Source organism: Notamacropus eugenii, chromosome 3, assembly GCF_028372415.1.
Source record: "Notamacropus eugenii isolate mMacEug1 chromosome 3, mMacEug1.pri_v2, whole genome shotgun sequence".
Lineage (NCBI taxonomy): Eukaryota > Metazoa > Chordata > Mammalia > Diprotodontia > Macropodidae > Notamacropus > Notamacropus eugenii.
Window position 1 is genome coordinate 428067982 of NC_092874.1, and position 24856 is coordinate 428092837.

The 24856-nt window shown below is 39.9% G+C and overlaps 1 protein-coding gene across 7 annotated transcripts in view; it reads right to left on the reverse strand.

Moving 5' to 3' along the window:
* The window catches only part of CHCHD6 (coiled-coil-helix-coiled-coil-helix domain containing 6), a 323428-nt gene that overhangs the window by 55404 nt on the left and 243168 nt on the right, over positions 1 to 24856 (reverse strand). For all 7 annotated transcript variants that reach the window (XR_011964677.1, XR_011964676.1, XM_072598347.1 and 4 more), the window contains exon 6: positions 9640 to 9710. Coding sequence is in view for 5 of the 7 variants with exons in the window: in XM_072598347.1 (XP_072454448.1) it covers positions 9640 to 9710 (71 nt within the window). In the remaining 2 variants the exon portion in view is untranslated. The remainder of the gene's footprint in view (positions 1 to 9639; positions 9711 to 24856) is intronic.

The following is a 24856-nucleotide window of genomic DNA, read 5'->3' on the forward strand; positions in this document are numbered from 1 at the left end:
GTTGTGATGAGCAAATGAGAAAATAACTGTAAAGCACTTAGGACAGTGCCTGGAATATACTAAACACTATATAAATGTCAGGTAGTTCTTGTTCTTGGGGCAGCTAGGTGATGCAGTAGAAAGAGTGCCAGGCCTGGAGTCAGGAAGACCCGAATCCAAAATCTGGCCCCAGATATTTACTAGCCATATGACCCTGTCTGCCTCAGTTTCCTCATCTGAAGAGCTGGAGAAGGAAATGGCAAATCATTCTGTTATCTTTACAAAGAAAACCCCAAATGCAGTCACAAATAGTCAAACACGACTGAAAAAACCACAACTGAGAGCTGAGATTCTTATGCTTAGTTTATCAGGGAAGGTTTCAACCAGGAAGAAGTGGTACTTGAGCCATGCCTTTAAGAAAGATTGGATTAAAATTGTTAGAGGTTTAGGGGGAAAGGGGGAGAGTATTATGAGAGTAGAAAATGAAGTGAACACAGGAAAGAAAGAAGGGTGAGAATTATGTTTAGTTAATGTCTAGAGGTTTAAGTCCTATTTGGCTAGAGGGTGAGTAGCTATAGCGTGGTTCAAATATATTTGGTAATTTATATATCTCTCCTGCAACGAATAAGCAATGTCATTAGTATTTTCTCCTAACTGAATTTTGTGAGTTCAACTGTGTACGGAACTCCTAGTGTGGAGACCCTGTTAAAGAATACCAAACTGCCTCTACTCAAGCTTTTACCATCATCTCCCACCAATAATCTGTATACCTAGACCATGGGTTCTAATAGGTCAGCTTTTGTCAAGTGCCTATCACTTCCTGGATAGCTTCACCTCATGCTTCACTGGGTATCTTCCCCTCACCTTTACTGCTCCCCATTATGTATCCTCAGCATATAATAAGCGCTCCTGAGGGTAGAGAATGCCTTGCTTGCTTGTATTTGTATTCTCCACCCCGCCCTTGCACATCACAGTGCCTGGCACACAGTAAGGGCCAAATAAATTGTCTGTTTAGAATGACCAATCAACTACAATCTATGTCCACGTAGAAACTAGCAATGAAACTATAGTTTATCATCTTAACAATTTGGTTGGCATGCTGAGACATTCTGACTTGCCCACGGTCACACAATTATAGCAGGTTTCAGAGATAGAACTTGAACGTAAGTCTTCCTAATGTCACGACCAGATCTTTATCTACTATATTAACTGAATCAAAATGGATAATGCTAAGTACTAGAAAACAGCTTACTTCCTTTTTAAGTAGGTCAAACATAACCCTCCCTGCCCTCTTCCCTCCCTAATTCCAAATCCCTTGATTTGTTTAAGTCCTTTCTAAGAGAGAAAAAGTGTAAAGATTCAGTCTAGGTCAAATAAACACAAGTTCTAAATTAGTAGAGTGCTAATTGGTGAGTCTCCCTTGGATCAAAGGCCCTGTGGCATTGTTTACTAAGACCAAGGAAATGGTTAATAACCTCCTTCCCCAACTCAACTGCTTTAACCTCTTTGAGAGATGACTGTTTGTGTGGCCAGTAACCTACACTACAAGTTTTCTGACAATGAGAGGCAGAGACAGGCTCTGAATGCATCCCAGGGGAAGAGGACTGAAGGTTGTCATAAAAAATAGATGTGACACAGTAAATACAGTCTGTCCCCTGGGGTCTTAATCTCTTCCTTCAGAAAATCCAAACAATTCCTGCTGCTGTGTAGTTGTAGCTGTTTTGTGTGTGCAGTTATACTGGATTCTCATTTCTTCAAACATACAATTCTTCTGGAAGTTGGTTCCAAAAATTCTGTCTGCCTTCCACAGTCAACATATTCCTCTTTCTGATCTATATATTACTTCTCTAATGATTCAGAAGAGAATGTACCAATTTTCCTGGGTGAACCTTCAGATAACCTGTTCGGTATACTGGGCTTCACCCAAGAATAAATGAATTAGAGAACCTTGATGGTCCATGGGCAGGGTAGGAGGGCCTCCCATAGTGACATAGCTCTGGCTGCATTTTCCAGATCTGTAACTCTGGCCAAGTCACTTACCCTCCCTGAGCTTGATTTAGTTGACTAATCTGGTAAAATTGGGACAGGAATTGTTCTACTATCTTCTCCTCATTGGATGATGATCAAATGAGATAGTTATAAAGCTCTTTGTATACTGTAGAATATGGTTCGAATGCATGGGTTCATAATAATACAGTGTTCTTATTTAACTGAAACGACTCACTCCACATTTACCAATGATTTCTTAACTGCCAGATCCAATGGGCTTTTCTTAATCCTCTTGACTTCTCTGCAGTCACTGACACTGTCAATCACTTTTAAGTTTTCATGACCCTGTGCTCTTTCCTGTTCTCCCTTTGTCTCAGTCCCTTTTGCTGGATCTTCTTACAGGTCATGACTTGTGGATGCTCTCTGAGGCTTTGCCCTGGCTCCTTTCCTCGCTATATATTATGTCACTTGGTGATCCAACAATCCCCATGAATTCAGTTATTATCTCTATGCAGATGATCTTGGATCATCTCTTGGACCTCTCTCCTGACATCTAGTCTCACATCCCCAGCTGTTTATTGGACATCTCAAACTGGATGTCCGTAAGACCAATGAAGGACGAACACAACAACAAAAGGAAGGTAAATCTGAATGGCCAAAAGATGCCCAGTTGACTTAGGTTCCTTTCCTTCTCTTCCCTTTTCTTTCCTTTCCCCTTAAAGTCACTGCACTCCCAGACCCCACTGGCCCCTGTCTAAGGGCTCTTCTGGACCCCACTGGCTTAAGAGTAATTATCAATAGTAACTGTTGCTGTTTCCCTCTCAGCCTGATGTCTTTCTTTTTCTTGGCCTCGTTAAAAGGGCCATGCCCTGCCTACTTCTTTAACAGGCCTAGTCAATGAATGGGAGTTAACCTCACACTGAGTGAGTACTTGAATAGACCTTGGCCTAAAGGGCCCAATGTCTCCCAGTGCATCCTGGGTACCTCCAGTCATCCTGATGAATATCTGGTCACTGGATTCAGATGGCTCTGGAGGAGAAGTGAGGCTGGTCACCTGCACAGCCCTCCCTTACTCAAAGCAAAGTCAGGGGCAAGTCATGTCATCATTTCTCTGATGGCGTGGTCTTCTTTGGCAATGAAAGACGAACACAACAACAACAACAGTATAATAAAAGTGCTTCTTTCTTTTATCATATGGTGTGACTGAGGAATTATGGTGCTTTGGACTCTTTACGACTAAAAAAAACCTTTCTGCCACTTCTCTAGTGGACTAGCTAGCTCAAAAGTATTTGGAGGAAATGGCCTATCTTTGTAGAAAAATCTGAAAATATTGTTATTGCCATTAGTTGGCATTTTTGTAGTACTTATAAAGCAATTTATAATCATTAATTAGTTCTATAAATCTCTCAGTCAAGGACTAAAGTTTAAGCAGAATGACTTTTGAACTGCTTCTGATTTGGTTTGTACAGGGGAGAAAACTGTTGTTGGATCCCAGTGTTGCTCTGTGGGGACCTGAAAGCTGGTCCACCAAAGGTTGTTCCTCAGCCAGGATGAAAGTGCAGTGAACATGAATAAACATTTAGTGACTACCACCATGTGGGGGGAGGGGGTGAGAAAAGAAGAGATACTGACTTGATACTGTGATCTGTGATTTCAGTAGGGTGGATACTCCTGCCAAAGAAGACTGCAACTCCTGCTGTGCCTTACCAAGAAAGTCTACATAGAGCTGGAGTCACTGAGGAAATTCTGGTAAAGATAGCAATATGGAAGATTCTAGCCAATCTCAGTTCTTTCTAAAACAGAAGTTTTTAACCTTTCTTGTGACTTAATGACAGTCTGGTGAAGCCTATGGATCCCTCATACTTATAAATGCATAACATTAAACATGTAAGATTACAAAAGGAAACCAATTACGTGATAGTTATAAAAATTTAAAAACACAAATTCATTGACTTCAGGTGAAGAACTATTGCTTTAAAACTGTCTCAAAAAGAAAATACTGTGGGAAATGAAGCACTTCATCAAAATATAAAAGAAATAATGAAAAGAACCACAGAGTGATCCTTAAGGGGGAAAAAGCCAAACGATAAAGTACTACTCCTATCAGCCTCAGAGGACTGCATTCCTACTGTGGGGAAGGGCTTAGTATCTGTTCCAAACAGCACTTCACTCTACAGGAAGGCCTCAGAAAGAACCGTCACCAAATACTGCCACATGCCCTTCTGCAGGCAGGAGCTCACCAAGACTAACCTCTCTCATGGCGGCTAGCAACCATTCATTAAAGGTTCTGCTCTGAGAAACCAGTTGACTCCAAGACTTACAGAAAAGAAATAGCAGGGGTTTGAAGTGAGAGAGTGAGACACCTTCAACAGATGGCAAAAGACAGTTCTTAGTGTGTATCAGCAGGGCACACAGTAAGGCTTTGTGATTCTTCCTCTTGCTAGAAGGATGAGAGTTGGTGACTGAGCTCACCCAATCAATGTCAGCAGCTGTGCTCTACTTTCTATATGAATGGCCCAAGATGAGGGGAGATAGTGAGGGGAAGCCAAGAGAGAAAGAGATCTGAGATGGACCAAAAAGTTCTATATACAGCACTTTTTGTGGCCATGTTGTTGCTGCTGTTCAGTTGTTTCAGTCATGCCTGACACTCTGTGACCCCACTGGGAGTTTTCTTGACAAAGATAGCAGACTAGTTTACTATTTCCTTCTCCAGCTCATTTTACAGATGAGGAATTGAGGCAAACAGGGTTCAATGACTTGCCCAAGGTCACTCAGCTAATAAGTATGTGATGCCAGGTCTGAACTTAGGAAGATGAGTCCTCTTGACAATCATTCTATCCTACCTGGTGCACCACCTACTTGTTTTTGGGATGGTAAAAAATGGAAATCAAGTAAATATCCATTAACTGGGAACGGTTAAACAAAGTGTGGCACATAAATGTAATAGAATCTGACTGTGCTACAAGAAATGATGGATATGAAATACCAAGAAGCATGGGAAGATTTATATGAACTGATGCAAAGTGAAATAAGCAGAACTAGGAAAATAATAAACACAATATAACAGAATACAAATGGAAATAATAGTAACAAAAATAAAACTAAATGTTGCATAGTTATAACAAGACTGTCCACAAAGAAGAGATGAGAAATGCCACCGTTCCCTTCTTTGTAGTACTTTAGGGAATTTGTGGAAAGAATGTTGCATGTACTGTTAGACTTGCATATGTTGGTTATATAAAAACAAAAGATAAATAAAAAATAAAATTTTCTTTTTAAAATAAGAAAAAGAAAAGAATACAGGAGTGGAGAAAGAGTAGTTACACACAGAAATAAAAGCGGGCAAAACCTGGTGATCTGAGCTTGGTTTGGATGAAGAGGATGGGAGAAGAATGGGATGCAGAATCATCTAACTCCAGCTATGTCCCATTCCTTTTCAGTCCCTTTTACTTTTTCTTTTAAAAAAGGAAGGGAGGGACAAAGAGAGAAAAAAATTCATCAGCTGGCAGCCAACTCTCCAGTGATGAATCACTCCACATTCCATTCATTGCATAGCATATACTTGAGGTTTTTTTTGCAGCCTGAAATGACTGAAAAGAGTTTGCAGTGGTCTGCTGCCATAACTTTCAAGAACCCATGGTCATCTTGGGCCTGCGAAAATGGAAGAAAAAACGCACTTTGATCTCTCTTCACACAGAGGCGGAAGAATATAAATGGTATCAGATTGAGCTGCTTAACATTTTCTTTGTTAGCCACTAGGAATACAGTAATAACAGGAAATGACTGTGGCATAAAAACAAAAGGCAGAAAAAAACTTTTATAATATTAATACAAAAAACAATACTGAAATCCATGGTTATCTTCAAAACATGAAGAGACAGCAGAATAAGACTTAGTGGAAAATGGAAAGATGTACAAGTTAGTATGGTCTGCAATGGCTTCAAGGGACTTATAATTATGGCTTAGACCATATATAGATATAAAAAGACAAAAACAACTGGAGAGAGTATGATGAACCCCCAAGGTACCTTTCTTTTAGTTCTTAAATTCCATTATTTTATATGTACCAACTGAGTGGTATAGACAAGTGCTATAAAAATTCAGAGGGTGGGGTCATCAACTGGTACATTTCAGGTAAGAGTCCATGATGAGGCAGTACTTACAGTACTTGCAGTACTTGGGCAAGGCTACCCTGTTACTAAGCAAAAGGCAAAGTGTGAGCAAAGACATTCAGATAGGAATGCAAATGACCAATTTAGAGGATGACAGGTAGACCAACTTAATTGGAAGTGAAGGATTCGAGTGGAGAAGGTGTGGTTCATAAATCTTGAAAGGGAAAGTGGACCAAAATATGAAAGGCTGTAGGAATGTCAAGCTGATAGAGAGGCTGTAAAAACTGTTTCAGGAAGATTAATCTTGAAGTTGTGGAAATGGATTTAGATATCTGGGGAGTATGGGAAGAAGAGCTCAGAAGCAGAGAAGACCACCTAGAAAGCTGCTGTACTAGTCCTTGGGTACAGTGCATAACAACTTCAAAGTAGCCAAGGGTACCACTGGTTCTCCAGTATAACTAGGGCAAATCTAGGAGCTATGAGGAATAGGGGCCCCTAGGGCACATGGAGGGATGAGCCAGAGTGGAAAGCTCAGGGAACATTTAGGGCAACAGGTGGGCCCTGGGACTACTTCAGAGGATTTTCCATCTAAACTACCATTTCCTGGGACTTAAGAGAGGATCTGTATCCCCATCCCTATATTCCTTATTTTTTTATACATATGTGTGTGTGTGTGTGTGTGTATATATATATATACATATATAAACACACACATATATGTATATGTATGTATATGTATGCACGTATACTCACACACACATACACAAATACATATATGTGCATGTATATATGTATATTATACACACACATATACATATATTATGTGTTATATCCTCTGGGTAGAGCAACTGCTTTCCAGAGCAGTCTGAACTCCTAGGGTAGCTTTAGGAATCTCAAAGAGGTTAAAGGATTCAGGGTACGGGTTTTGGAGAACATTTGAGAAAGGAATAAGACAGGGCAAATGCTTAACAAACACCCAGGTGCCCTGCCCTCTTGCATTCAGGATACAACAGATGTGCCCATGACTTTCTACTGCAGTAACTCATAAACCCAGCTTTTCAGGGAGACCAAAGTATCTTCAGTTATGTCAAGGCATATGACAAAAGTCTAAAAACAAAAAGTTAATTTTATTATTAACTTGTATCTAAAAAAATAATCTTCCACACAGCACCTTCAGAAGGTGTAAGGATGTGTGCAAGTCTGTTAGCAGAATCAATAATGATGCCAGGAGAACAGAACGTCCTGAGTTACAAGAGGTCAAGATCTGCTGCTTGGGGTGGAGGGTGGGAGCAGCCATATGTGATTCCAGGAGGAAAGGGCGTCAGTCATAGGTCGGTGAGTGCGTGTATTTCTTCTTCTTTTAAAAAGCCACTCTGGGCCTTTTCATTTCCTTTGCTTTTTCAGGCTGTCTACTTCTGGGTAATGAGTGATAGAGTGCTGAATACAGCATCTGCTGCCACTGCAACCTCCCATTGGTGGGGAATGTTGTGTCTTTATGTATTCTATTTTCTTGGGATCACATTCCATTCTGTCATTTGGTGGTCTCTTTGATATAATTGCTTTCCAAGCTCTCCCCCTGTCACTGGATTGGAGATTCTCTTACTCATTTCTCAGCCTTTAGATAAATTGAGGTTAGAACTGTGAATGAGAACTAGTTAGCCCTCAAAGCTGTGTATGTGTTTGTGGGGGAAACGGAGAGGTAAAACAGTCCTCAAAAGAGGCGTTCACAAACTCCCTCTATTGACAACCTCTGCTGACTGTGACTTTGTCCACCTGAGGACACTCATATCCAAAGTCATTATAAAATCACTGAGAACAAAGCTTGATCAATCCTTTCATCTGCTTCTCGCTGTACAACTGGCAATATGTATATATACCAATCAAACCAAGTACCCAGGGGTGTTCATCTTTCCTGATCACTACTGAACCATTTGGAAATTCTGTTCTTTTGCTTTCAATTGTTTCAGAAGGACTTAAACTTACTAGAAAGCAATTATCAAGGACATTTTTTTTCTTACCCCTCCCCCTATTTAAAATTACTTCTTTGAGCCAAACCAGGGGTGGGGAACCTGCAGCCTCGAGGCCACATGTGGCCCTCTAGGTCCTCAAGTGAGGACACCTTTGACTGAATCCAAACTTCACAGAACAAATCCCTTTAATAAAAGGATTTGTTCTGTAAAACTTGGACTCAGTCAAAAGGCTATACCCAAGGACCTAAGAAGGCCACATGTGGCCTCGAGGCTGCAGGTTTCCCATTCCTGAGCAAAACTAAAGCTATTTCCTCAGTTTGGGGAGACTGGAGAATAAAAATTTCTTTCCCCTATGCCCCCCCATTTGTTAAATACCCCTGGGTACATGCAGATTATGTACATCTGTTCATATCTCCCCAGTGGCCTCTCACCTGCTATTCATCAACAGCATTTTTTACAATATTTCTGTTACTTCCTAATTATCTGAACCTTTTTGAATTTTTTTTCTCTTCAGTTACATCAAATTTAACAGTTTCACTAATGTTGAAATGCCATGGGTTTGATCATAAACCATCAAAGCTCTGAAATCTCCAGGGTTCATACCAACCTTCTCCTTTCCCCAACCCTACACCAAGATCTCTCTGTCTCTGTCTCTCTGAGAAGCAGAGGGAATAAATTTATGGGGAGGGATAGCATTTCACAGATTAGCAGGGTGTTATAGGATCAACCAGGGGTGGGAAACCTGTAGTTTCGAGGCTACATGTGGCCTTCTAGGTCCTTGGGTGCAGCCTTTCAACTGAGTACAAGTTTTACAGAACAAATTCTTTCATAAAGGGGATTTGTTCTGTGAAGCTTGGATTGATTCAAAGGTCCGCTTTTGAAGACCTAGAGGATCACATGTGACTTCAAGGCTGCAGGTTCCCCATCCTGAAGGACTTTATATGAATATGAATGAAAATAAAATTGTTTCCCTCCTCTCTACCCCTTACTGTAACTGGTCTAACTCTGGATACCCCACCAGACTTTTTTTTTTTTTTACTGGTACCATCTGATTATTCCCTAAGCCAATGCACACTCTTAAGTGAATACAAAGTGTCTCTTTTCTGTATGACTCAAGTCAGGGTCCCCCAACCAATTATTACCAATAATTGTCAAAGCATCACCTCTCACTGAAAAATTACTCCTCCCCCCCCAATTTTACATTTCACCAGGATTTCCAGTAGGAAGAGGAGGGCAGCTGGCCTCAGCACTCCCCTTTCTTTTCTACTATTACTGCCAGCACAGCCTTGGCCAATGGATACCAAGGCTTCAGGGCAATGAAAAATAGCTTCCCCTAACTAAAGTCTTGGGTTCTGACTCAATCTATGCCTCAAGTTACCAATGAATTGGTAGAGGAAGGAGTTAATGTGGTCAATCAGGGATAACCACTTTCAAACATCTTAACTTCCAAGTTCAAAGAAGGATGGCAGATGGTCAACTGCGTACTTCTGGGATTAAGCAGTAGGGGCAGCTTTATATTCATTTGGGATAGGGTGAGATGTTCATAAATATATGCTAAGTTTTGTGAAGAACAAAAGAGAAATCCTTACTTTATTGTGTCTTCCAGTTGAGTAGCTGCCTCATGGAACTGTTGTGAGGACAGTTTATACATTTCAGCATTCTGTAATTAAAAAAAAAATCACACAGAAAAAAACCCTTGAACCAAATTTCTTTAGTAAGGATTTATATATGAATATAAGATATATAATCAACACATATACATATACATGTATATAAATATCAAACCAGAAGCCATTCCCCAATAGATAAATAGGCAAGGGATATGAACTTTCCTCAAAACAACAGCAACTATTAACAATCACGAGAAAATGCTTGAAATCACTAATAATAAGAAAAATGCAAATAAAAACTCTGAAGTTTTGCTTCACAACGTGTAAACTGACTAAGCTGAAAAAAGACAGGGATAGTCAGTATTGGAGGGGTTGTGGAAACATAGGTATAACAATGCACTGTCAGTGCAGCTGTGAATTAGTACAAACATTCTGGAGAACAATTTGGATTTATGCAAATATGACTAACCTTTAACCCAGAGATAGATTTCTATACCAGGCTTATACATAGAGGTGACTGATAAGAAGCAAGTTCCCAGTATAGCAGAATTATTTAAAGCTATCATGAAGAATGTGGCCAAAGAAAGTAGAAGGGGAAGGGAACGAGCATTGATATGAAGCCTAACTGTGGGCCAGGCACTGTGCTTCTTCCCTAAGCATTATCTCATTTGATCCTAACCTATGAGGGAGGTACTGAGTACTGAGCAGATGCTCATTAATTGGGGAATGGGCAAATAAACATGTGGTACACGAATTAAATGGAATGTTGTTGCTGTCAGAAACAACAGCTTTTTTGAATTGTGAACAGCTATTACGAGAAGCATGGAAAAATGTCTGTGAACTGATGCAGAGTAAGGTAAGCACAGCCAAGAAAACAATACACACAATGATTATAACAAGGTAAATGCAAAGGACAACCACAAAACAACCACAAGTGAATACTGCAAAAATTATCAAGAACAAACATGGGTCTCAAGAAGAAACGGAAAAGCACTCCTCCTCTCTCCCCACACCTTTGAAGAGGCTGGAGCTCCATGTGCCACTTGGTATGGTGCACATATTTTCAGACTTTTTTTTGGTATTGATTCATTTTATTGATTTTTTCTTTTTTTCCCTTTAAAATATGATTTGTTACACAAGAGCTCTCTGAGAAGGGTAAGGAAGGATATCAAAGGAAAATCTGGTTATATAAAAAAAAATAATTAAAGAAATATGCACAAAGAAACAACAAACACTGCTGTGTCACAAAGGCCTGATACAGTGATAACAACCTCAGCATTATCCATAGCTGAGGCTCTGGATCCTTCCATCAACAAGCTACTGTACAAGAACCAGAGCATTTTAAGTTTGAAAGGGATCCTGAAAATTTAATCTAATTTCCTCCCTTTACAGATGACAAAATAGAGATGCAGGAAGAGAAAATGACTAGGCCAAAGTCCTATAGTCCCCGAGGCACCAATCCTGGGCTCTTTCTATGATCGTACACTAACACTTGTGACCATTCTGCCTGTGGGATGCTACTTTCTGGTAACACAGCATTGAACTCTGTGCTCAGATTAAAAAATGAGACTCTATCAAGCTTTAGGTGAGACATTTAAAGAGAAACAGTGATAAAATAGACCACATTCAGGAGGATTAACAGAGTAGTGAGAGGTTCTAAATTCATGTGACACGTAACAGATGGAGAAAGTGAGTTAATAGTAATCTTCAAATCTTTGAAGAACTACATCATGTGGAAGCATTCAATTGATTCTATATGGTTCCAGTGGCGGAAAAACTAGGACCAATGGGCAGATGTCTTAAAGAAGCAAATTTTAGCTCATTACAAAAAGAAGTTTTCCAATAATTTAAGCTAAGAATGGATCCAAATTCTTTGTGAGATGAGGATTTAAAGTGGTCAAGCAGGGACCTACTTACTAAGGAGGATACAACGCAGATTGTGGCATTTCTCAGTGTACCTCTGACAATGTTTCCTTATATTGATCAGACCAAGAACCAAAGTTCTCTCCTCTGAACTGGGGCTAAGGAGTTATACATTCCAGGGTCCCCCCCATCCTAGCCAGGTGACTCACTGGTAAAATTACAATGGATTCTGGTCTGGATTCAACAACTATTTAGAAAGCCCAGAATAAGCTTCTTTAAGATAGGACAGTGGCTAGATGGCAGAGAAAAGGCAGGGACTCACCTAAGTCTCCCAAGTTCCCCTCCAAACAACTTTAAATTATACCTCAAAATGAATTCTGGAGCTGCTAGCAGTACACACAAAAGAATGGGGTGAAACAATTTTCCAGTAAAGCAACTGAGAAGGTAAGCAGGAATGGTCTGTACCATCAGGGTGAGAGTATAGTCCAGTGCAGGCAATGGCCAATAAGACCACAAAGCAAGCCTAGGGGGCAAATCTGCCAGCAACTGGTACATTGGAGGTATGGTGGTTACAGAAAAGAAAGAAATAACAGCAGCAAGGGTTTGTTTTCTAACTGCTTGGTTTATCTCAGGCATTCATTTCCCTGTACTCAACTTTTTCTTTCAAAGAACTATTTTGTTCAGTGAGCTTTTGAACTTTCTCCTCCATTTGGCTAATTCTGCTTTTTAATGCCTTCTTCTCCTCATTGGCTTTTTGGACCTCTCTTTCCAATTGAGTTAGCCTCTTTTTAAAGGTGTTATTTTCCTCAGCATTTTTTTGGTTCTCCTTTAGCAAGCTGCTAACTCACTTTTCAAGCTCTTCCATTGCCTGAGCTCAATTTAAGTTCACTTTGGAGGCCCTGGAGGCAGGGGTCTTAATTTCGTGTGACAGTAAGCCTTGTTCTTCCTCATCAGAAAGGATGGGAGAGAACACCTGTTCACCAAGAAAGTAACCTTCTATGGTCTTATTTTTTTTCCTTTTTTAAGGCATTTTCCCAACCAGTTACTTGACTTCTGAATCCTTTGTTAAGAGATTCGACTCAGCTGCTCGGTTCCCCTGGGCTTTGGGTGGGGGTGGGGTGATCACTCAGGCCATTTCGATCAGCTGCTCCCTGCTGCCAGAGGCTTTAAGCTGAGCTGCCTGGACAATGGACCCAGGTTGTTTCCTGGCCACAGTAGCTGCCTGCAGTCTGCTGCCACAGCCTCTGCCATTGCCTGGGGCTATTGCTGGAGGAACTCCTTCCCCTCTCACCCAGCTTGGAAAGCCCTCCCACACTGACCTTTGGAGCTTTCTTTTTCACTTGTGGGTTGAGGTATCTGGGACCCTCCCTGCTGGGGATTCTGCCCTGGAGGCCTGTTCTGGTCCTGTTCCTCCCCATGCCACATGGCCAGGGCTGGGTTCCACTCTGCTCAGCATCCCATGAGACAGATCTTTCCTGTCAGTCTTCCAGGTTACCTTTGGCTGGAAACCTCTTTTGTTCTGTTGTTCTATGGCTTCTGCTGCTCTAGACTTTGTTGAGAGTCATTTTTTTTACAGGTATTTTGTGGGCTGTGGGGGAAGCACTAGAGTATATGCTTCTTTTTACTCTGCCATCTTGGCTCCGCCCCCCAAAAAGAATTCTTGAAAGAGCTCAAAAAGAACTTTAAAAAAATAAATAAGATAGAGGAAAAACTGGAGGAAAATGCAAGAAAATAATGAAAAAAGAGTCAATAGCTTGGTAAAGGAGGCACAAAAACACCTGAATAACATTAAAAAAATAGAATAGGTCATATGGTAAAACAGGCACAAAAATCCACTTAAGAGAAGAACACCTTAAAAAGCAGAATTGGCCACATGGAAAAGAAGGTATAAAAATTCACTGAAGAAAATAATTTCTTAAAAATTAGAATTGGGCAAATGGAAGCCAATGACTCCAGGAGATATCAAGAAACAATACAACAAAATCAAAAGAATGAAAACAATAGAAGAAAATGTGAACTGTCTCATTTGAAAAATAACTGACCTGGAAAGTAGAGGAAAGAATAATTTAAGAATTATTGGGCTACCTGAAAGACATGATCAAAAAAGAAGTCTCTTTCATCTTTCATGAAATTATCAAGGAAAACTTCCCTGATATTATGCTAGGACTAGAGGGTAAAATAGAAACCAAAAGAAACCACTGATCACCTCCTGAAAGAGATTTCAAAAGGAAAAGTCCCAGGAATGTCATAGTCAAATTTGAGAGCTTCTGGGTGAAGGTGAAAATATTGCAAGCAGCCAGAAAGAAATCATTAAAATATGGAGTCACAGTCAGGATGACATTAAGATTTAGTATCTTCTACATCAAAGGATTGGAGAGCTCGGAATATGATATCCTGGATGGCAAAAGAGCTAAGATTACAACCAAGAATCACCTTCCCAGAAAACCTGAGTACAATAATCCTTCAGGGGAAAAAAGGACATTCAATGAAACACAGGACTTTCAAACATTCCTGGTGAAAAGATCAGAGCTGAATAGAAAATCTGACTTTCAAATACATGATTCAAGAGAAATAGAAAAAGGTAAACATGAAAGACAAATCATAAGGGATTCACAATAGGGTTAAACTGTCTGCATTCCTACAAAGGAAGATGACAACACCACCACAACAACAACAACAACCAGAACTTGACCATTATTAGGGTAGTTAGATGGGCTATGTTTAGATAGAGGGCACAAGTGTGAGGTGAATATAAGGGGATGATTATTCAAAAAATAAAATTAAAAGGTGTGAAAGAGGAATACACTGGGAGAAGGGGAAAGGGAAGAGGTAGAAGCGGGTAAATAATCTCACACATAGGAGGCATGAATGAACTTTTACAGTGGAGGGGAGGAGGGGGAAGTTAGGGGGGAACATGTGAACCTTACTCTCATCAGAATTGGCTCAAAGAGGGAATAATGTACACACTCAGTTGGGCATAGTAAACACCTGTCTTACATGCATCTACCCTTATAGTGAAGCAGGAGGAAAAGGAAATAAAAGAAGGGGAGAACTGACAGAAGGGAGGGGAGATTGGGGGAGGTAGTAGTCAGAAGTAAAACACTTTTGAGAATGGACAGAGTGAAAGGAGAAAGTAGGATAAACAGTGGAAAAATTAGATACAGGGAAATGCACAGTAATCATAACTGAAAAATTTTTTTATAGCAAGTTTCTCTGATAAAAGTTACATTCCTCAAATATGTAGAGAACTTAACCAAATTTATAAGAATAAGAGCCAACTGGTACTCAATTTATCAATGGTCAAATAGGCAGTTTTCAGATGAAATAATCAAAGTTTATCTACAGTCATATTAAAAATGTTTTAACTCAGTACTGATTAGGGAACTGAAAATTAAAACAGTTCTTATGTAACACTCCCATCTATCAGACTGGGTAACATGACGGAAAAGGAAAGTTACAAATGTTGGAGGGGATATGGGAAAATTGAGACACTAATGCACTGTTGGTAGAGTTGTGAACTGATTTAACCAGTCTAGGGAGTAATTTGGGATATGCCCAAAGGGCTATAAAATCATACAATAAAAAAAAAAAAAAAGGAAAAGGAACTATATGTATAAAAATATTTATAGCAGCTCTTTTAGTGATGGCAAAGAATTGGAAATTGAGAGGATGTCCATCAATTGGGAAGTGGCCGAACAAGTTGTAGTACATAATTATAATGGAATACTATTGTGTCATAAGAAATGATGAGCAGCATGCTTTCAAAAAACCTGTAAAGATTTACATGAACTAATGCAAAGTGAAATGAACAGAAGCAGGAGAGCATTGCACACAGTAATAGCAATATCATATGATGATAAATTGTGAATTACTTAGCTATTCTGGGTAGTACAATCACCCAAAACAATTCCAAAGGGCTTATGATAAGAAAGGAGTCTGAATGCAGATCAAAGTATGCTTTTTTAAAAACTTTATTTTTCTTTATTTTTTTGGGGGGTCTATGTTTTCTTTCATAACTTGACTAATATGGAAATATATTTTGCAGGACTGTATATATATAACAAATTACTTGCCTTCTCAAAGAGGGGTGAGGTAAGGGAAGGAAAAGAGATAAACTGGAACTCAAAATTTTAAAAATCAAATGTCAAAAATTATTTTTACATGTAATTAGGAAAAAATGTTATACATACATACATGCACATATAAAAACAGGCTAGCTGGTTCCACTTTTCCATTTTAATTTTGGGTACAGCATAGAGAAACAGTTTTGTTACCTGAGTTTGCCACATTTAACTCTTAGCAGAAACCTACAAAAAATATTATGACTTACATCAAGGCTCTAAGTGGTAATGAGGTCTCCTTTCTGATACGGTTAGAAATAATAGTGGCCCAATTTTTTCCTCTGGGAACAAAACCACCTAAGGTAAATCTTTAATCAAATCCTTGAAGGTACACAGCAAATTTATGCCACCTGCTATAGCAAGTTCTATGGTAGAAGAGCAGTTATTAATATTAATATTGGTTACTGATATTAATGCCTTATGGGGTTTAAAGGTTAGCCTGGTGACTCCTCTCCTGCTCTGAAAAAATCTGAAAGCAATCCCTTAAGAGTATCTATTTTGGGTTCATGATGTTAATGAGGACCATTTACAAAGATGTCATAATTAGGCATTTTTATTTTACATCAAACCACCATGGTTACTGATAAGATTAATACTTCCATACCCACAGAGACACATTAAGTGAAGACTTAACCAGCAAAAGCATCACATCTAATGTTTATTATTCCATCTACGATTCAGGGTTCTGTAATGCATCATCATCATCATCATCACTATCACAATGCACTTCCTAAGTATCTATCCTGCACCTGTATTAGGTATTACACAAAAAGATTTTACCCTTAAGAGCAGTCTTATGATTCTCGATGTTCACAATTTAGAATCATAAGTGGTTTTTCAGAGATAGAAGGGACCTTAAAGATCAACATTCTGGTACAACCCTCTCACTTTTATCTATCAACCAACATTTATTAAGCTCTTACTGTATGCCAGATACTATGCTGAGCCCTGGAAATAAAAAGGGGCAAAAGCTCCCCTCAAGGAGTTCACAATCTAATTGTGGGGGGGGGGGGTTGATAATAAGCAAATAAATGTATATAAACAATCTACTTTACTGGACAAATAGGAAATAGCAAGAGGAAGGCACTGGAATTAAGATGGGTTGGGGAAAGCTTCCTGTAGAAGGTGGGATTTTAGTTGAGACTTAACAGGACATGAGGGGAGTCAGCAGGCAGAGCAGAGGAGGTAGGTCGTTCTAGGCATGGGTCATAACCAGAGAAAAGAGACTGGAATTGAGAGATGGAGGCTTTGAATGCTAAGCACAGTACTTTGCATTTGTTCCTGGAGGTGATTAGGGAGCCACTGAGGGGGTAGTCAAATGTTTAGAACTGTATTTTAGACGCTGAATGGAGGATAGATAGGAGTAGGGAGATACCAGAGGTAGCCTTGACTTAATAATATATGGTGAGACTCAGAGACAAAGTGACTTCTAGGTCATACAGTTGAGATTAAAATACAGTCTCTTGACTCCTAATCTCCGACATTTTTCATTATACCACACTGCCTCTGAGACATACTGAGGTAGACAAATTAGTTAAATAAACACAAATCAATATAGAAAAGAAGTAAATTGACAACATTGGATTTTGAATCACATAGGACCTGGGTTTAAATTCTGGCTGTTGATCAAACAGAAGTAACTCATCTGACATTATCCCTAGGCTTCAGTTTTTTCCATCTGTAAAATGAAGGGTGTGGTTTGTATTATAAGATTTAGAACCAGAAGGGATCAAAAAATAATCCAACCCAACTCCATATTTTACTAATGAAAAAACTGAAGCCTAGAGATGTTTTGACTTGCTCTGGGCAATGTAGGCAGTAAAATGGTGAATCTAGAATTTGAACCAGTGTTCTGACTTCAAAGTCACTGTTCTTTCTGCTATTCCATACCAAAAGATTTTTAAAGTACCTAACTCCTATAACCCTATGACTACATAACTAATCAGTATATAATTCCGTTGAATACAATTAACATTTTACCATAAGGAATTATGTTAGCTGCTATTGTGGGGTACACAGAAAATTACAAAGACAAAGTCCTGTTCTCAGAGTTTATAGCTTAGAAGTTTGTAAATTTATATCAATTTGAGGAAGGGAATGAGAAATCTTTCAGTCCAATCCCCCTCATTTTATATATGAGGAAACTAAGGACAGGCGAGAGAAAAGAGAGGTGACCCACTATGAGTATTCTAAGTCTAGCTTAGCAAGAGTCACAGAAACTTTAGCCTGCTCTGTTTGCTTTTGATATGATTCAGAAAATACATTAGTCATCTCAGGTATGTGAAGAATCCAAGCTTCTCAACTTTCCTAAAGGCCCATCTATTGCTTATTGGGCCACTGGTATTTGAGATGATGGTCTCAGCCCTAGATTACTTCCTTTCAATCATCGGCATTACTTACCCCATTGTGGATGGCTTCACTGTTTAGCATACAGACTCAGAGAGGAAATTCTTTGACCTCTCCCCTTCAAAATATCCACAATTCTGACCTGAAGGAGGAAGGGTGGTGTGGCACTGACTGCCAGTTCTGCCCTTTCTTACTCTATATATGTATGATTTCACACACTGTGTTGATGTCACAAGAGGTGATTACACACACACACATACACACACACATACACACACACACACACACACACGGCATAAATGTGATTTAAAATGAACCACAGGGCAAAGTTTTCATAAATCTCAAAGTCTATCTTGATATTCCTTTTGTCTGAAATCCAACAGCCCTTACTGCCTTTATCATTTTACTTTGGCATTTAATCATAAACTGCTCACAGCTTTCATGTGTGTTAGTCTGATTTCACCAAATAGTAAGCACCTACCCACAGTATGGAACACAACACTATGTATGTAATTGGTATTCACATATTTGTAGTGTCATATATTAAGGAAGGTCTATTATATATAAATTTTAAAATCACAGATCAGTCTCTCTAGAAGTATATTGAATTTTCACACACATTTCATAGCAACCCAGCGATCATGAACTTTATTATAGGACAGTATTTCCAATGTAGGACTAATCTTTCCAATTAGTCTCCTCAGTTCACAGATTTTGACAAAAACCTTTTTCTTTGCCCTGTAAACAGACTTTCTTTCTCTCAAATCACAGCTGCTTCTTACTCACTTTCAAAACCAGAAGACCTGCTCTCCATTAATTAAATCTGCCATTAAATATTAAATAATGTGAATAAAGAGGTGTGAGTGTTATCTCCATGGGTTTCAAAAGTCACAGTGTTTCTTCAATTACTTCCCAAGCAATTTTCATATTTCATACTGTCTGATTTCTCAAAGGACCTGGATTTGCAAGATCAAAAAGAAAGCAGTAGGGCAAGGGAAGACAGAGTAAGAGGGCATGGAAGAAGAAAGAAAACTAATATTCTGTAGGCACTAAGAAATTGTCCTATCAGCTAACCGCATCCCCACCCAAGACTAGAAGGAAGACGGCAAGTAAGGAAGAAAGAAGCATGGTGCCAAAGGCATGAGCACTGGATTTAGAGTCAGAGGACCTTGGGCACAAGTTACTTTAGTTCTCTGGGCATCAGTTTCCTCACCTGTAAAATGAGATGGTTGATTTAGATGGCCTCCAAAGTGCCTTCCAGCTGTGAGGCTATATATACTATATGTAAAGGGCTAAAAAATAGCAGCACTTCTTTTAGAGGAAAAACAATTTATTTTTATGTTTATTTTGATTAATTTTATTTTTTAACATTATCTGCTAGATTCTGTATTGTTTATTAATGATTTCAGCTGTCTGCACTCGCTTCTGGAAATTTCATACTTAGTGCCTACAGATATCTCTCTCAGAAAATCCTCCTCAAATTTTAAATATTTTTATTTTATATTGTTAAAACCAATATGAAAAATCAAGGGGATGCCCATTAATTGGGGAATGGCTGAACAAGTGGTGGCATATGAATGTAATGGAGTACTATTGCGTTATGAGAAACGATGAACAGAAAGACTTCAGAGAGGCCTGGAAAGACTTATATGAACTGATGCTGAGCGAAAGGAGCAGAACCAGGAGAACTCTGCACACAGCAACAACCACAGGGTGCGAGGAATTTTTCTGGTAGACTTAGTACTTCATTGCAATGCACACACTTAAACAATTTCCAATGGACTCGAGGTAAAACGCCTTCCATATCCAGAGAAAGAACTATGGAATTGGATCACAGATAGAAACAGATCATTTTTTTTTTGTATTATGTTTTGTTTTCTTTTGTTTTATGGTTTCTCCCATTCATTTTAATTCTTCTATGCAACATGTATTTAATAGGAATGTATGTGTAGAACCTATATAAGATTGTATACCATCTCAGGGAGGGAGTGGGGAGGGAGGGGGGAATAAGGGGGAGGAAGGGGGAAAAAAATCTAAGATATGGAAGTGATTGTCAAACATTGTAAACAAAATAATTTAATTTTAAAAAACAATATGATATTTCTATAATTGAAGAAGTTTTGATTAGTTGATGAGATCCAAGGGTCTTAAATTTAGAGTTGGAATGGACTTTTCAGATCTTTTAGACTAACCCTCTCATTTTTATATATAGGAACACTGATAATAGGTTAAATGACTTGTCCAAGGTCACAGAGGAGAAGAGTGGTAGAATCGGGATTCAAGCCCTGATCTTTTGACTCCAAATGTGCTTTTCAAGACTAAGGTAGAAGTCCTGGGGAAAATCTGGGCTAGGAATCCAGAGTTTAGCCATTTGATCTAGGGTTATTCACTTCCAATCAATAATCCAATTTATTAAGGTACATCTATGTGTTCAGTGCCATGGGAGGCACGAAAGAAGTACTAAGCCAAGATCCCTGCTCCAAAGAAACCTACCTGTTACTGCAGAGACAGGACTGCCATCCCAAACCAAACTGACAACAGTCATGTGTGATATGTGAGGCATTATGGACAATACCTGTAATTACAGTTCAGAGGAGACCAGGGAAGCTTGAAGGAGTGGTGGAACTTAAGACAAATTATGAAGGATATACAGAATTTATATTAATTAGAAATTTCAATGGACTGAGAACCACTCAAAGGTTTTCAAGAATTCTGACAGATCCCAAATTTCCCTGACCTCCAGAAACTCAGAATCTTGTGGGGAAGATTAAGACCAACATTTAACCAGCACTACTGACATTTTCTAACTTTACAGAGTTATATACGGTGACTTTCAGAAACACTAATAAAAATTACTATAAGTAAGAAAATAGCCAAAAAGTAAAGTGTAAAATAAACCACTCAAATTTTAAAGCAATGGATAAGATTGACTGTATCAGAACTCTAGGATTCAGTACTGTCAACTTGGCCAAAGAGTTGAGTAAACAGCTGGCTTATTTGGGAACTTTTGAAGCTCCCCTGATAATTACTTAAAAATCATTTAGAATGTGTCAGGAAGAATACCCCATAAGGAGTGGAGAAAATTAGCATAATCTGCATCTGCAGAAAGGAGCAAGAAAAGAGACAAGAAATTAACATAACAGAGTTAGTGTAGTTGGTTTAAAAAAATTGGAAGAACATTTGATCAGAAATCTCTCAAAGAGCTGAGTGAAAATACTTTGGAGAGATCTAAACAGGGACCCAGGGCTGATCTTCAGCAAAACTGTCAAATCTGTGAGGTTTATCTTTGACACCCTTTCACTTCGCTTTCTGAACTCTTATTTTTAGCTGTAATCAGGGTTCTAGTCCCAGCTCTGCTACTGATTGCTATGGGACCACTGCTGTTCCTTCCATTTTCTAGGCTTCAATTGAAGTTTCTTCTGTAAAATGAAGAGTTGGGTTAGACGTTCTCTAAGGTCTGTTTCCAACTGTAACATCTTACTCCGATTCTCCTTCCCTTTCCTAGGCCTTCCGCCCACTTTAGCACCTAAGTTCGAAAATTATTCCCACTTCCATTCTACCCCTCCACTTTAAAGGAAGGAAACATAAGTACAAATATGCAAATATCTCAACCAGGGTGAAGAATCTGCTTTCCAAAAAAGAGCCCTTTTTAACTCAAAGAAATGAAATCAGGCAATGCAGCAGTTAGGTGAGGAGATATTTTTGGCCAGGGGGATTTCCCTTAACCCCAGCTCCTCAAATCCTACTGTGTAGGAAATCATCCGCCTTCTTGGGGCTTGAGGTGTGCTTTGAATAGGTAAGCGGGAGAGAAGAACTCTGACAGCTATCCTAAAGTACTCTTTATTTTTTTTTTAATTAAATTTATTTATTTAACTTTTAACATTCATTTTCACAAAATTTTGGGTTACAAATTTTCTCCCCTTTTATCCCCTCCCCCCCCAAACACCAAGCATTCTAATTACCCCTATGACCAATCTGCTCTCTCTTCTATGATCCCTCTCTGCCCTTGTCTCCGTCTTCTCTTTTGTCCTGTAGGGCCAGATAGCTTTCTATACCCCTTTACCTGTATTTCTTATTTCCTAGTGGCAAGAACATTACTCGACAGTTGATCCTAACACTTTGAGTTCCAACTTCTTTACCTCCCTCCCTCTCCACCCCTTCCCTTTGGAAGGCAAGCAATTCAATACAGGCCAAATCTGTGTAGTTTTGCAAATGACTTCCATAATAGTTGTGTTGTATAGGACTAACTATATTTCCCTCCATCCTATCCTGTCCCCCATTACTTCTATTCTCTTTTGATCCTATCCCTCCCCATGAGTGTCGACCTCGAATTGCCTCTCCTCCCCATGCCCTCCCTTCTATCATCCCCCCCCACCCTGCTTGTCCCCTTATCCCCCACTTTCCTGTATTGTGAGATAGGTTTTCCTACCAAAATGAGTGTGCATTTTATTCTTTCCTTTAGTGGAATGTGATGAGAGTAGACTTCATGTTTTTCTCTCACCTCCCCTCTTTATCCCTCCACTAATGGGTCTTTTGCTTGCCTCTTTTATGAGAGATAATTTGCTCCATTCAATTTCTCCCTTTCTCCTCCCAATATATTTCTCTCTCACTGCTTGATTTCATTTTTTTTTTTAAGATATGATCCCATCCTCTTCAATTCACTCTGTGCACTCTGTCTCTATGTATGTGTGCGTGTGTGCATGTGTGTGTGTGTGTACTCCCACCCAGTACCCAGATACTGAAATGTTTCAAGAGTTACAAATATTGTCTTTCCATGTAGGAATGTAAACAGTTCAGCTTTAGTAAGTCCCTTACGACTTCTCTTTGCTGTTCACCTTTTCATGGTTCTCTTCATTCTTGTGTTTGAAAGTCAAATTTTCTTTTCAGCTCTGGTCTTTTCATCAAGAATACTTGAAAATCCTCTATTTCATTGAAAGACCATTTTTTCCCCTGAAGTATTATACTCAGTTTTGCTGGGTAGGTGATTCTTGGTTTTAGTCCTAGTTCCTTTGACTTCTGGAATATCCTATTCCATGCCCTTCGATCCCTTAATGTAGAGGCTGCTAGATCTTGTGTTATCCTGATTATATTTCCACAATACTTGAATTGTTTCTTTCTAGCTGCTTGCAATATTTTCTCCTTGACCTGGGAACTCTGGAATTTGGCCACAATGTTCCTAGGAGTTTCTCTTTTTGGATCTCTTTCAGGTGGTGTTCTGTGGATTCCTTGAATATTTATTTTGCCCTCTGGTTCTAGAATCTCAGGGCAGTTTTCCTTGATAATTTCATGAAAGATGATGTCTAGGCTCTTCTTTTGATCATGGCTTTCAGGTAGTCCCATAATTTTTAAATTGTCTCTCCTGGATCTATTTTCCAGGTCTGTTATTTTTCCAATGAGATATTTCACATTATCTTCCATTTTTCCATTCTTCTGTCTTTGTTCTGTGATTTCTTGGTTTTGAAAAAAGTCATTAGCCTCCATCTGTGCCATTCTAATTTTGAAAGAACTATTTTCTTCAGTGAGCTTTTGAATCTCCTTTTCCATTTGGCTAATTCTGCTTTTGAAAGCATTCTTTTCCTCATTGGCTTTTTGAACCTCTTTTGCCAATTGAGTTAGGCTAGTTTTCAAGGTGTTAATTTCTTCAACATTTTTTTGGGTCTCCTTTAGCAGGGAGCTGATCTGCTTTTCATGCTTTTCTTTCATCTCTCTCATTTCTCTTCCCAGTTTTTCCTCCACCTCTCTAACTTGATTTTCAAAATTCTTTTTGAGCTCTTCCATGGCCTGAGCCCATTGGGTGGGCTGGGACACAGAAGCCTTGATTTCTGTGTCTTTGCCTGATGGTAAGCATTGTTCTTCCTCATCAGAAAGGAAGGGAGGAAATGCCTGTTCACCAAGAAAGTAGCCTTCTATAGTCTTATTTCTTTTCCCTTTTCTGGGCATTTTCCCAGCCAGTGACTTGACCTCTGAATATTCTCCTCACACCCACCTCGCCTCCTGGTCCTCCCAGCCAGCATTTGGGGTCTGAGATTCAAATGCTGCTTCCAGCCTTAGGGCTTTTGGCGGGGGTAGGGCTGCTATTCAGTATGAGATTGTGTTCAGGTGCTGAGGTCAGGGCAGGGCCGCCTCTCAGGCTCAGTTCCCTCAGGGGGTTTATTCACAGACCTTCCACAATGGATCCACACTGCTGCCCGCTTGGGGAGCCCCTGTCTGCAGCTGCCTCTCAGTTTCTATCTCCCGGGGGGGGGGGGCCGAGCCATGGGGGCACCCCACTCCCCTCTCGACCCGCCAAAGAGACTCTCTCACCGACCCCCGTCACCTGTGGGTGGAGGGGCTAGTGCTGCCGCTGGAGATCCCGTCCCTGAAGCCTGCTCGGATCTGTACCTCTCGGAGCCGCAGGTCTGGGCTGGGCTCCGCGTCTGCAGCGCGACGGACCTTTTGCGAGAGGTTTGCAGGTCCCTCTGTGGGTGGAGGGACCCGCGTGGCCGCTGGAGATCCCGTCCCCGTAGCCCGCTCGGATCTTTTCCTCACGGTGTCGTGGCTGCTGCAGGGCTGCACTCAGCTCCCAGTCCCGGCGCCCAGTCCGCAGGGCGAAGGACCCCCCGCGAAAGGTTTGCAGGTCTCTCTGGAACAGAAATCTCCCTTGCTCCAATATTCCGTGGCCTCTGGGTACAGAATTCGCCGTGAGTTACTTCCCTGTAGCCATTCTATGGGTTGTGGGTTCGGAGTTATGTGTATGTGCGTCTTTCTACTCCGCCATCTTGTCTCCGCCTCCCCCAAAGTACTCTTATTCCATCAATGGACAGCAAGACATGTGATGCATCACAATAACCTATGTTTTCTTACTATTAGACCAAAGTGTGACTAAG